The sequence below is a fragment of the Sceloporus undulatus genome, chromosome 2, assembly GCF_019175285.1.
Source record: "Sceloporus undulatus isolate JIND9_A2432 ecotype Alabama chromosome 2, SceUnd_v1.1, whole genome shotgun sequence".
Lineage (NCBI taxonomy): Eukaryota > Metazoa > Chordata > Lepidosauria > Squamata > Phrynosomatidae > Sceloporus > Sceloporus undulatus.
This window is the reverse complement of record NC_056523.1, coordinates 76,035,104-76,049,510: the sequence shown is the minus strand read 5'-3', so window position 1 is coordinate 76,049,510 and position 14,407 is coordinate 76,035,104. Positions and strand designations below refer to the sequence as shown.

Sequence of the window (14,407 nt, the reverse complement as noted above, 5' to 3'; positions counted from 1 at the left end):
CCCACAGGCCACACTTAGGGGTTCCAAGGGCTGCATGAGGCCCACACTTTGCCCACCTCTGAACTAGGTCAAGTACTCCAGTTAAGGAAAAGGTAAGCTGGGACCTCATCATATTAACCAAGTTTTATGTCTAGGCAAAATATTTCTACTTTTATCATTATAAATATAGTATTAAAAGCAAAATAAAATGCTTTTTAAAACTTGTAACTAAAAAGAGCAACTAATAAACAAGGGAGATAATAATTATATACAATAGAAGGCTGTAAATAAGCATATTTGTATGAGTCATACAAAACTAAAAAGTTTTTCACTTTTGAATTATGTTGGGGAGAATTTTGCAAAAGCTGGGCACCACCACTTAAAAATCCACCTTTATGATACCATTGATATCATTTGATTCACATATATCCCACCTTTTCCCCTATGTCAGGACTCAAGGCTGATTACAAAATATTAAAATCAATGCAGATTAAAATGCATAAAAACATCAATAAAATATTTTGAATATTATTTTAAGATACAGTTAAACACTAGCATTAAAACCACTTGAAAATTGATTAAAAGGCAGAGGATAAAAATCAATAAGATGGCACACCATTAAAAGCTCATTGCCATCAATTCCTAAAAGACTACGGGGATAGAAAAACTTCTCTTGCCAGTAGAAGGCCAACAAAGACAGGGTGACCAGATGTCATAACTACAAAGGAGGACAAAGCACCACAAAATGTAGGGCATTAAAGACAAATGTAGGTCGTTATAAAATAAAAGCTAAAAACATGAATACCAATACCAGTTCATTTCATATGGTTTATTTGCAGCTATATTACCTATAATGTATTTTATTATGTACTCAACCATATTTTTCTGATAAATGTATCATTGTTAAAATGTCTTGTGGGCTTGCAATATAGTTATAGAACTCTGAGCAAGTCAAATGCTTAAAATTGTACTTTATTATTATTATTATTTATATTTTCCCGTCTCTCCCAGGTAGATCGAGGCAGGATTACAACATAGTATAAAATATGACAGAATAATTACAAATCATACAAACAATTCATAAAATACAAAGTAAGCAATTAAAACCAAATTTCACAAGCGACGATGGGGCAGAGTGCGCACATCCTGTATAAGGAGCAGATCTCTGTTTCACATAATATCAGGTGAATATGCTCACCGGAAGCGATGGTGTGGCAGGATGCTTTCATCCTGTACAGGGAACAGATCTATTTTTCACATAAAATCATTTGGATATGGTTGCCGGAAGAGGTCCGTCTTAACCCTCCACCTGAAGGTTTCCAGGGAGGTGGTAAGACGGATCTCCTCCAGGAGACCATTCCACATTCTTGGGGCAACTATACTAAATGATTTTTGGGAAGTTGAAATATATTTAGTTGTTGATGACTCTAGCAAATTCTTCCCCATTGTTCTAAGGGTGCAGGGTGGATTGTATAGGGAGATGCATTCCCATAAGTAACTCAGGCCCAAGCCATACAGGGCTTTAAAGGTAATAACCAACACCACGTATTATGCCCAGAAGCAAATAGGGAGCCAGTGAAGATCTTTCAAAATTGGTGTTATATGGTCAAACCTTGAAGATCCAGTGAACAGTCTGGCTGCCATGTTTTGCACTAGTTGAAGCTTCTGAACTTGATACAAGGGTAGCCCCATGTACAGCGCATTGCAGAAAGCAAGACGAAAGATTACTAGAGAATGTACCACAGCTTCAAGGTCCTTTCAGTCGAGGTAGGGACACAGTTGGCGTATCAACCGAAGTTGGTACCAAGCATTTCTGGCCGTCACATCCACTTGAGATGATAACTGTAGAGATGGATCAGAAGTACTCCCAAACTGTGCACTTCATCCTTCAGGAAAAGTGTGACCCCGTCTAGGACAGGTTGGCACATTTCCTTACCCAGACCTAAGGATCCTATGGCAAGTACCTCCGTTTTCTCTGGATTCAACCTGAGTTGGTTTTCCCTCATCCAGCCCATTACTGACTCAAGGCAGGAGTTCAGAGGAGAGCTGCCATCCTTAGTCATTGTAGCATTCGGAGACATAGAGAAGTATATTTGGGTGTCATCAGCGTACTGATAACACCGTGCGCCCATGTCCCCAGATGATCTCTCCCAGCGGTTTCATGTAAATGTTAAACATCTTGCAACTTTGCTTGCAACAAACTCTAAACTGAATCTATATTTAAATTATACCTTTCATTTGTCCACTGTGCTGAACTGGAGGGGGAAAACGATTTCAACAATTGCATTGTGTCCTCAAGCAACCCATTGTCTAACACGTTTGCTGTCCTTTTCCCCTTTGAGAAAGAAATGTGCCCTGAGCTGTGGGGGCAAGTCTTGTCTGCTGCTGCTCCCAGGAAACAAGAACTTTATAAGGATCCATCCTATTCCCCTATTTACAGCTGCTGAGTAGACAAATTTCTCAAAGAGAAACAGCAAATGTGGTGTTACTCAATGGGCATCTTAGTCATGAGCAAAATGGAGGACATTTTGGAATTATTTCTGGACAGAAGGTTGAAACCTGTCCTGGAACAGGAGGATGTCTGCTCACCCTGAAAAAATGGACTTCAGCCCATTTCTTGGTTTGTTTACTTGTTTGTTTGTTTGTTTGTTTCTTAGCATTTTTGGCAGTTTGTATGGCTTCTGGTGTGTTCTAGGTAGAGATCTAACATTTCCAGAAAATCTGAAGTCATGAAAAGAATAATGACCCCCCCCGCCCTTTTTTTAGAGGAAAATTCCAGAAATTTTCAGGGGGGAAAATGCAAAAGTATTACAGCTCAGTTACACAACTGAATTCCCTTTTTTTAAAAAAAAAATTATGTTTGTTTTGTTACAGATGGAGCTAAAAGATCCTGGTCTACTACTTTATTAGGATTGGGTAAGAAAATAATAATAATAATAATGAAAAAGAAACCATCAACATTTATGAAAAGACAAAATTATTTTGCCTCTTCTCATCATCTGTAGTGTACTAGGTACTAGGACTTAGGAACTACAATTATCAGATACCATACATTGTCTTATTTAAAAACCTTCTGTTGCAGTTGCCACCTCTGGTTTAAAGGCTTCATAGGTTAACAATACATCTTTGAGCATCACCAGTAACCAGTGCAGAGATACAATATGTGCATATCTCAGTACTCATTGAGCATTGCCCAGGCCCTGCACTTTACATTATCTGCAACTTCTGAACTGATTACAGAAGCAGCCCAGGACTATTTGATGTTCCTTTATTGCCTGTTTTATTGAATCATTTCCTGTATTGCTATGTCCTCCCTCCAGTCCATCTCCCCTAATCCAGGCCTCGGAGGTAGAGAAGAACTGTTGGCCCTCATCCCCTTCCCCTTCTCCTTTTGTGTGGTGTATTTTTAGATTGTAAGCCTTAGGGCAGGGAACCGTCCAATTAAAAAGATTGTATGTACAGCGCTGTGTACATTTACAGCGTTTTATAAATAAAGGTTAATAATAATAAATAATAATAATGTATATTACAATAGTATAGTCATAAGGACTTGGAACGGCAACCATGAAGGAACTAGACAAGATCTTCAAAGTACATCACTGAACACTAGTCAGGATTGTCCATGCCACTGTATATCTGATTTCTATGTATGGTTGTGAAAGCAGGACAATGAAGAAAGCTGACAGGAAGAGATTTGCCTCATTTGAAATGTGGTGCTGGAGGAAAGTTCTATGGATACCATGGACTGCCAAAAAGACAAAGAAATGGTTCCAGGAGCACATCAAGCTTGAACATGCCTTAGAAGACAAGATCACTAAACTGAGACTGTTGTACTGTTGTACTTTTGGACAAACTATGAAAAGACATGACTCACTAGAAAAACAATAATGCTTGGTAAGTGAGATGGCAGCAGGAATTGTGGAAGACTGCATTACAGATGGATAGACTCAGTCAAGGAATCCATGGCCTTCAGTCTGCAAGACTTGATCAGGGCTGCTGATGACCAGGTGGCTTGGAGGCCTTTTATTCATAGGATCACCATAAATTTGAAGTCGACTTAATGATAAAGATCACTGAAAAGAGAATAATGCCCTATGACACTCTGAAGTTCAAATGCCAAGACACAGTTACCCAGTGCTATTCTCTGGGATCAGTCACACAAACAAGGGCCAAACCACTGTAAAAATCTGCCAGCTTCCAATGATGATCCGGTAGTTTATGCTGAACAACAGTAGCAAAAGTTGATGGGAGATGAAAAGGAGTAAGAGAGTCACATTACACCTGTCCCAAAGCATCTATGAGGGCAGCCAAAGCTGAGTCTGTCCCCAAACCAGGCCTACACCAAGACAGGAATGGATCAAGTAATCATTTTCATCCAAGAGGACCTGAAATTGGGATGTCAACATTCCCCCAAAGGGGCTATTTGTGTTTTAATAAATATCTCGGTCAAGGAAATATTTGAAGGGATAGTTGCACCACAGCTTCCTCTTTCCAGAGACTGTGGACAACACTATCATTTTTTAAAATATGTTTTTTCCAAAAACATATAAAGAAATAAGGGGAAAGAAATGAAATGATGCATTCACAACTCCATCAATCCATCCATTCATGGATCAAAGCTTGAAGTATGATAGTGTGAAGAAGCGCTAATGGGAAAGGGTCAAGTAAGTATAAAATTGGTTGCATCTTGTCCACATCTTCAGGATCAATAAGTTAAAACTGATCCCACAAAGCAGGATAAGGCAATATATTGGAGACCTCAACAGAATTTGTAGTATTAATTTGTAGTGTGCTCTATTATTAGTGATGCACAAGATAGCATGAATGTGAATGTTTTTGTCCTTTAAATGCTTGTCAGAGTCATCACAATGAACCTCTAAGAGCCCCAATACTGAGTTCATTTGAGAAGATGGAAGCAACCGCCAATCTGTTTGGTAAAGCTCAGTTGGGCTGCCCTTGAAGACACAACTGAGGCATCAGGTGAGCTTTCTTTGAAGTTTTCATCTCCACTAAGCATAGGCACAAGCATGTGTTTTCACATGTATTCAGACATCTTGATTACTAGTCATATGCCATCTGCTTTCCAGCTGTCTTCTGGTTCATTTTTATTTTCTCAAGCTTCCTAGTAAAAATGGGAACTTTTCTGAGTTCTACAGTACTGGAGGTGATATTCAAGATTGGTTCTGCATAGCCTTTTGCATCTCACCCTTTTCACATTGCCTTGCCAGAACTGGCACTTCTGGTTACAAAATATTCTTTGCCACTTTCCCATTTGTAGAGGGCATGTTTGTGTATCATAGGATGACATTTATGACACAGTGGCTAGACTCATAGGTGTGATGTATAGGTTGTCTATACTTAAGGAGAACAAAGTCTGTCAGCAAACAATGGAGATATGGGGAGGAGGAGGAGGAGGAGGAGGAGGAGGAGGAGGAGGAGGAGTATTTCAGATAGATGAACCACTGAAATTAAAATGAGATAGAGGTGTTTGCCTACTCATTTGCCTTGGTATGCTTGAATTTTTCAACATTGAACAGTCAGTGCTGGGGCCCTGAGCATATTGAGGATATGACATGGGCAAGAAAATTTAACTCATTATCTTTGCCATGTTCTCAGTTTGGGTCATCCCCTCTCCCTTATATGCCTGCTCTTCACACTGTTAGCAAAGCTTCCACCAATTGGACTTTTCCTGTCATTGCAAATAGGTATGAGAAGTGCTGGTACCAGATGGTCACAGCAGGGGTAAAGGCTTCAGAAGCCTCTCACAATATCCCAGTCCTGATCCAGCTCAGCATCATTCCTTGCCCTACAATACAGGAAATTTCTGTTTGCAAAATCAAACATGCCAAGGGAACAAAATATATGCCAATCGACACATCTAGTTTGGGCTTCAAAGGTTAAGGCTTTCTTCTTTGCATCATCCAGGCAGCTGCCTGCTTTAACTTGGGATTACTCAAAAGCAGGATGGTAGCTTGAGCAGGGGGGTATGCAATAAAAACTAATGTGATAAAATGTGGATTTTTTTTAATTCTCAGATCTACAACCATAGATAAGGTGTGTGTCAAATAAAATGAAGCATAAAGGAACAGGAGGGAGAGCACTGTCCCAGCTGCCTTGATACAAGCCTCTGTTTGAGGACTCCTCAAATTAGATTCTTTATCCATCCTCCGGTAGGAGTGTCTACAAAGTGAAGTAACAACCAGGATGGAGCAAAGCAAAACTACAAGAAGGGGACCAGAAGCACCAAGAACTACAAAAATGATTTCAAGAGCACCCAAGGTGTGTTCCAGTTCCTTTCTCTGAGTCATGTTTGTAAAATTCTTTGTTGTATTTTTTTGGAGTTGTATCCAAATATTACGGGAAGCCAAAAAGGAAGGAATGAAAGAGAAAACCAGAGACCCCACAAGAAATCGGGGTATTAGCCATGATATCCTCAGCTTGCACCAAAGGAAGAACTTTTGTGTGTTGTTCATGATCTTTATGCAGTAGAAGACACACAGCCAAGCCGTGAACCAAAATCTGGACATGGCAAGAAAAACATTTATAAAGAAGAGTATCTGTAACATTAAGTCACTGAATATTCTCATGGCATATTCATTGATGTAAAATGGAGTCAACAACACTGAGCTCCAGAAATTGCTCAGACCAAGAGTCAGAAGAAGAAGTTCTATGGAAGACAAGCTCCTGGATTTGGTCCATTCAATAGTTATCACTGTGACAATAAAACCATTGAAGATGAGCCCACCAAAGGCTAGGATTGCTGCAGCTACTAGAAAGGCAATGGTTTCAGAAGAAGACATATCTCCTGATGGTCTGATTCTTGGAGATCCTGCTTTACAAGTGGCTATTACTCACTTGACCAAATTTGTTGAGCTGAATTGAAGAATTCAGGTAGAGGTCTGTAACGGCCTTTATAAATATGTTGGGAATTATGTTAATGAACTATTAATCAAACTAGGCAAATAAATACGTACTGCCCTTCTGAAGCCCATTTCCATAATGGTTGTCTGGAACAATCATGCAGATACTGACTAGAAAAGCTTTCCATAAATCAAGGGAAGTATTCAGTTTTGGCAGCTCTGTAGATAAAGTTGTACACAGACAATGGATTCTGCTGGCACAAATTTAACTTTCCAAATCACTGGCAGACATACCACAGGTGCAAAGAAACCAAAGAATTGGGGCCCATCTACTTTTTAGACAGTAAGCAAGCAACACTGTTTTCTTTGCTACTCACTCCCTCAAAACAGGAGCATGGATGTGAGGGTTGTAGGATGAAAGGCTTCACTGCAAGTTGACTCTCCCTACGTCAAGCCCTTTCCCAAGTGGTTTCTTCTTTAATTTATTTGTCCTGCTGTACTGCAGGATGCAGTCAGAAGAAAGCTTAGGAAGGGGGATCAGGGAGAAGGAAGACATATTCAAAGGTATTATGTGGGGAGAACACTCCAGCACTCAGAAAGGAAGGGAAAGAAAGATATAATTTGAGGGGAGGTGCCCTCACCTCATTCTACTGTCCTTTTGTCAATTAAAGAAAATGCCTCTGCTGTGGTGAATGTAGCATGATCTACCAAACTGCACAAAGGGAAGAAGTTTTGAGAATGGTTTTGAGAAGTGCAGCAAGCTCATGGAGTTTGTAGGGTGGGCAAGGAATGTTCCTGTATCCCTTACTGCATGGTAAAAAAAGGAGTCCTATTCCATCGCCACATTCATTACTCCACTACTTCACTCAGTTCTAATGATTCTTCAGGATGAAAAAGAAAGGAGTGAACCTGCCACTTTTTTGTTGTAGTGTTACAGTCAGAGAAAGAACAAGTAGTGGAAGGTCGAGTATTTGAAGACATATGGTATCACAACCTCTTTTCCTTACCCCTTATTAGGCCAGAAAGATCAAACTCAACCTGTCCTTTTGCAACCCCTCCCCCTTTGTTTGCCACAAATCTGCTCTGTGTGTTTGGGGAATGCCTTTCCCTGTCTTACCTATGCTGTTTGCACGCAAGAGTGCATCTTATTGAAAAGAAATACCCCTGGAAGTCCCAGGTTTGTTCGTGTACAGAGGTGCAAGGTAAAGCTAGAGAAATGAAGAAGGGAAAGGAAGGTGAGAGGTGTAGCGAGAGGGTGCAAGGAGCAAGAGACATAGGTATGAGATGAGGCAAAGTTCAAGAGAAGGAAAACAGAGAGGATGGGGAGCAGGAGATCTGCTACAGCTGGCCATTGGTTATTGGCACATGTGCCCCAACCGATTCTTTTTAACGTGAAAGTAAAATAATCTTCAACTTGAAAACCTATAACTAATGGCTATGTACAACTTCCTATGGATTAAAATTTCTGTGAAACCAAATGAACAAGTAATTGACTTTAAAATAAGTTTCTGGGGAACAAAGAGACTTTGACATGTCAGGAGAAATAATTGAAAAAGAAGTTTAAATTGTGGCTGAAAAAAATGCTTGAACCCCCTCTCCCCTATTATTATAAATAGATGAGCTCTTAAGGGGAAACTGCCAAAGAGAGAAGATGGAACAGATAGAACGGTGTCCTCCTCTGATATACAGCAAGTAAAGAGTTAAGTGTTAACCTTTGTCATCAGCCATAACAAGGAAATTTTCTTACAAGGCAGACAGACAGGAAGTACATGTCACACTACAGTGATATATAGTAATATATCTGCAGAACTGCAGTCATTTGTGTGTGTGTATGTGAGAGGGAGGGAGGGAGGGAGGGAGACTAAGGCCTGGACATTGGGTGATCATGGCCTTGAAGATAATGGCAGAGAAACCAGACTACAATGTGTTTTAGGAAAGCACGTGGACATCTAGGCTAAAGAGTATGGTATAATGTTTGGCCCAAGGTTACAGGGAGCAGAGCACATAAGAAGCACAACTCAATGTGAGGGACATTGGTTGGTTGTTGGTTGTTGTTCGTTGGTCTGGTCAGTTGGAGAGTTCTGTGTTGCTGGTGAGAGACAAGGTATTCTTATGTATCAAGGCCACACACACACCCCTGCCCACCTAACCTGGGCTGGTCCTTCACCGAGAACCCGACAGGGAGGGCCTGTGCCCACACAGCATCCCCCTCAGGCCCAAGCCAGGTCTCGGTAATGCAAGCCAGGTCACACTTGCTGTCCTCCAATAGATCGTGAATTATGTGGGTCTTGTTATTAATCGACCTGGCATTGCACAGGAGCAGCGACAGGGTTTGTGGCACGGTTGGAGTGACCCTCAGGTCCCTTTGGTTGGGAGAGGGACAGGAAGGAGAGATAGATATGACGCATCGATCTCGCCTTCCTCTGTAACGCAAGTCCCTTCTCCCACCGCCATACCTCCCCTTGCCCCACACTACCTCAATAGGAGCTCCGCTCATGCCACTATTACCCTCCTCCTCCCCAGCCAGAGCATTCCCCGCGTCCATATCCTCCCCCTCCCCTTCCCCAACAATTAAAAGAGCAGAGGTCAGTCACTTCAGACATCCTCTGCTCTAAGGCTGACATAGACGCAGCCTCTCCCAGCCCTTGCACAGCCTAAAATACGCAGCTGCGCAGTTGCAGAGCTGCGGAGTCCTCCAAACAGTCTGTGGGCGGTCTCCCTGGGACGGTGCGCAGCTGCGCACCTCCAACACCCCAGCGAGAGCCGCCCGGCAGCAGCGCAGCTCCTGGCACAGAGTCCGGTGGCGAGGGAGGCGTGGCGAAGGAGGAGTCCAGCGAGCTCGTTTTCAGCGTGCCGCTGCCCCGACACGCCCCTCACTCCACCTTCCCCCCAAATGTCCCAAATTCGGTCCTCCGGAGCCGCCTTGGAGCTGCAAAAGCAACAGCAGGAGTCCTCCAAACAGTCCGTGGGCGGTCTCCCTGGGACGGTGTGCAGCTGCGCACCTCCGACACCCCAGGGAGAGCCGCCCGGCAGCAGCGCAGCTCCTGGCACAGAGTCCGGTGGCGAGGGAGGCCAAATAGAAATTATTTGCACTTTATGGCGCGTCTAGATCTGAAAGAAAGAGAGGAGTGTATGTGTTAAGAGGTCTACTTAAGCAACAGAATGAGGGTATGTGTACAGTAATAATTGAAGCACTGGCTTATTTTCTGAACATGTCAGCAAAAGTGAAGTCAAAGGTTTTCATGGCTGGCATCTATAGTTTTTTGTGGGTTTATCAGGCTTCTAGAACATGGCCACATAGCCTGAAGAACCCACAAAAAACTATATCAGCAAAAAATTTCAGCTGGGATATTGACAGAGTATACAGGATGGATTCTTTTCTGGCCTGACAGATGTAACCTAAGAATGTGCATGTTTAATTTACCAGCTAATTGGTGCTTCAACAGCATTGAATAAATAAGTTGAAAATAGATGATAAGAAATTAATTGTTTTAAGGAAGTTCCTCCAAAAATTCTGAAGAAAAGAAAAAAATCATGCCTTCTTAACAGATAAACTGAAACTCAAAGAACCTAATCTCTACTGAATCACAAATATGGATATATGAGTTAGATTTTTGGTTAAAGATATTATTTACTCCCAAAGGTCTAGTCCCCTTGACTCTTAATTATATATTTCAGTCAAGATGGAAAATGCTGGTTGAGGAAAAGGTGCAATCCCTGGCCTTCTCAAAATCTGTTGTTCTGGTATAGCCCGGGTCCTGTACCTGTTCCAAACCTGGAACATGAATTGGTTCATGTATAAGCAATTACAAGAGAAATTTAGAACGGATAAGAAAGAAGTTGGGTTTGCTCCACCTCGGGACAAGACGGAATTAATTCAATGTTTACTAGATAACACTACAAACATAATAGGGAAAACATATAAATTACTGTTAAGATGGGACCTGGAAGATGAAGTTGTAAAACAGCAAATGATAACTTGGGCTAATAACATTGGGCATCCTATAAATTTACATCAATGGGAGAAAACATGGAGGAATAATTTCAAATTTACGGTCTCTCAGAGTTTACGGGAAAATTTCTACAAAATGTTTTTTCGTTGGTATCTAACCCCAGCAAAATTGGCAAAAATGTCTAAGAATTCAAACAATAAATGCTGGAAATGTAAGATATTGGGACTTTTTACCACTGTTGGTGGTCGTGCAAGTTTGCTAAAGAATATTGGAATTCCATCAATGACCAAATTAATTTGATTATGGGCAAAGTAATTAAACATAAACCAGAATGCTTCTTGTTAGGGATCTTTGAAGAGGAAATTAGAAGGAAGGAGGGAAAATTGTTGTTTTACTTGGTTGTGATAGCAAGAACATGCTATGCTCAATATTGGAAAAACCAAACAATGCCCACAATAGATGAATGGATTTATAAAGTGTTTGAAAGAATAGAAATGGACAAACTAACTCAAATGTTGAAAGATCAATCTATAGATAAAAACGAAGAAGTTTGGGAAAGATTTTATAAATTTTTGAACTCAAATTGGGATATTTCTAATATAAACTATATTTGAATGTTAGGTAGTAATAAGATATCTGTTTGCAAATTTAGAAATTTAGATTTTTAGGAGACTAGACTCTATAAAATAATGTTACTACAGTTATTTAGGGTATATGGATCTGGACTGTAATAATACTGTATTTTAAGAAAGGCATGTCAAACAATAATAGAACAAATACTGGTGAAAGGAAATCATTTTTATTTATGTGTATGTATGTGAGTAAGTCTGTGTATGTTAATATAAATTTATAGTAAGTAAAGGAGAAGAAAAGAGAAGAGGAGGAAATCTAGGGAAAGTATTGAAGATAGTGATGAAGTAAGTGTAGAGAGTTAGAGTAGGTTGGGTTTGTGTAACTAGAATAGTTAAGGACGCGGAGGTAGGGATGTTAAGAAAGATTTAGAAAGGAAGTTGAGTGGAAGGTGGATAGGCATTGGTAAGTTAAGTCTAAATGGGATTTCTTTTTGCAAACTGTGTAATTAATGTATTTATGTTATGTGTATTGTATACAACATTATTTGATTGTAACCATATGTTTTTATAATTAAAATTTATTAATAAAAAAAATCAAAAAAAAATCTGTTGTTCTAGCCATGGGGTATGCAAAAACCAAATGGAACATTTGCCAGCACATAAGGTACATCAAACTACAAAATCATATGAGTGCAAACTCTTTACACTCAACTTTTAAAGACAGTGGGAGAGGCTTTGTCCTTGCTGCATATTTGAACAATCTAACAAATCTAAAGTATAGGAAAGCCTTTACTGTGGCCAAATTTAATGTACTTCCATCGGCCTTACTTGCACGAAGATATAATAACAAACCATTCTGTGAACGTTTATGTCCTTGTTGGTCTGGGGAGGTAGAAACAGTGGGACATGTTTTATTGTATTGCACCTTTTACCGGGATCTGTGGCGTTGTTTTATAGCACCAATTTTACAAAAAATACCAGGTAAACCCGATATATTTTACATTGGCGGGATACAGACGGGCAAAAAGGGGTGTATTCATGACGTCATGAAGGTAGAGCCTTCAGACGGGCCTTACCTGAATGCCGCCATGAACACGCCCCCCCACGCCCCAAGCGGGAAGAAGCGGCATTAAAAAGGTGCTGCTTTTTTCCGCTTCTTTTCTGTTTGATGTGCAGCTGCGCAGCTCCGTCTGTAAGCTGCTACACCGGTACGTCAGAATTGCTACGCCGCTAATTTAAGTTGCCCATTTAAAAGCTCCGTGTCTGCTGCGTCGCATAATGAGTCGGGGTCCTGGAACATGCGCAGTTTGCAGTCAGGCTTTAATTGCAGCGTCAGCTGCCATGCAGGTGTGGAAGTTGCAGCACAGTTGCAGCGCATTTTAAGACTCGTAACCCTAACCCTAACCCTAACCCTAACCCTAGAGCAACATGTACGCACGCGCTGCTTGGAAAGTTTGGACTTTAAAGTGAACCCCTACACACATTCCTGTGCCATTTTCACTTAACAATAAAAAACGCTAAAACTGTAAATATTTACATATGTACAAGGGAGGTGATAGGGGATGGCAGGGGGACAGCGGTGGCAGCGGAGACAGCTGTGGCTGCGCATTGCAGATTCAGCAGGAGCGCGGGGACCAAAGGAGAGGAGGCATCTATGATGCTGGTGACACTGGCAAAGTGCAAGCGGACAAGGATGCCAACACCAGCTGATCACCAGCTGGCAGGAGACCACCATTGTTCTTGGGCAGAGCGGGGGAAAAGTTTTAAAGGGGCTTGGGCACTTTAAATGTGCCCATAGGCTTTCTGCCGCCGCTGCTTAGCGCTGCAGCTGCGCATCCGCCAGCCGGCAAAGGAAAAAAAAGCCCCATTTTTGGCCGCTCATGCGGAAGCTGCCTCTCTCTTTGCAGCGTCCTCCGAGGCGGCGGTTTGGAAACTCCGGGTCTGAAACGGCCCCAGGTGAGGCGTCTTCACTGCCCCCCATGTGGAAGCCACCTGAAGCACGCCCCCGGGGCGGGCGGTCTGGAGGCTCCGTATTCAGCAGAATACACCTCCAAGACGTCTTCCCCTGCCCGTCTGTATCCCGCCATAGATTACCTTCTGGCCGATCACCAGCCAGGGATTACAACCAAGGTGGCAAGTTTTTGCGTTGCTGCAATAGCTTGTAGATGAAAAATGGTGTCTTAATTTTTAATTTTTTATCCTATTGATCTCATCTAGTATTTGAAGGGATTTCACCCTATATAGTTACTTGAATGTATAGCCTCCAAGCTGTATTCCTATTGTATTTGTATGTACTGTTTGCATTGTTTTTTTTTCTCTTGGGCATTGTATAATATTGTACCCTTTTATGTTATTTTATGCTGGCCATCGACCGTAATAATAACATTTCATTTCAAAGAAACTGGAGAAACTGGTGATCAAAGGCCCAGATGATCAAGACAAAAAGGATTTGACTTCAGAAAAGATTGCATGATGGACATGAAACTTCTTAGACTATGCATGGTATTAGTGAACCATGTTAAAAATGTTCCATTACCTTCAGAAATTGAGAAACAATATAAATTGTTTGCAGGAGATACATACTCATCAAAAAAGTTAAAGATTTTTGAAAAAACCTAAAATTGGGATGCTACTTTTCTACCCTGAGAGAAAAGAAGAAAAGAAGGGGTTATGATTGATGTGAATCAAATATATCAAGCAGAAACCTTTTTTCAAGATGGTCAAGGTCAATATTTAGGAGTTGAAACCAAAAAAATTTAAATGGACAATCTACAGTTCCAAGATGCCTGGAGAATTAAATATGGAGAGTCAAAGGTCTGTACTTTTCCTCAGAGTCATAAATTTGTTCAAGGACTGGTATGCTTTCAGTATCAAAACCATTAAGTCATAACATTAAAAGAACAGATAGTTTTTCAAAATCATTTTCTGATCATAATCCAATATCACTGACACTATTTAGCAAAAAGAAACCATGTAAATGGAGACTGAATGAATCATTTTTAAATTATGAAAAAGTAATCATGGAAAGAAATCTTGGAAAGAA

The 14,407-nt window shown here is 41.0% G+C and overlaps 1 protein-coding gene across 1 annotated transcript; it reads right to left on the bottom strand.

The window, feature by feature from the left end:
* Positions 1 to 5,876: 5,876 nt before the first annotated feature.
* On the bottom strand, positions 5,877 to 6,779 carry LOC121921102 (taste receptor type 2 member 40-like). The gene has a single exon (XM_042448643.1). The coding sequence runs from the start codon at positions 6,777 to 6,779 to the stop codon at positions 5,877 to 5,879; it is 903 nt and encodes a 300-aa protein (XP_042304577.1).
* Positions 6,780 to 14,407: the final 7,628 nt, after the last annotated feature.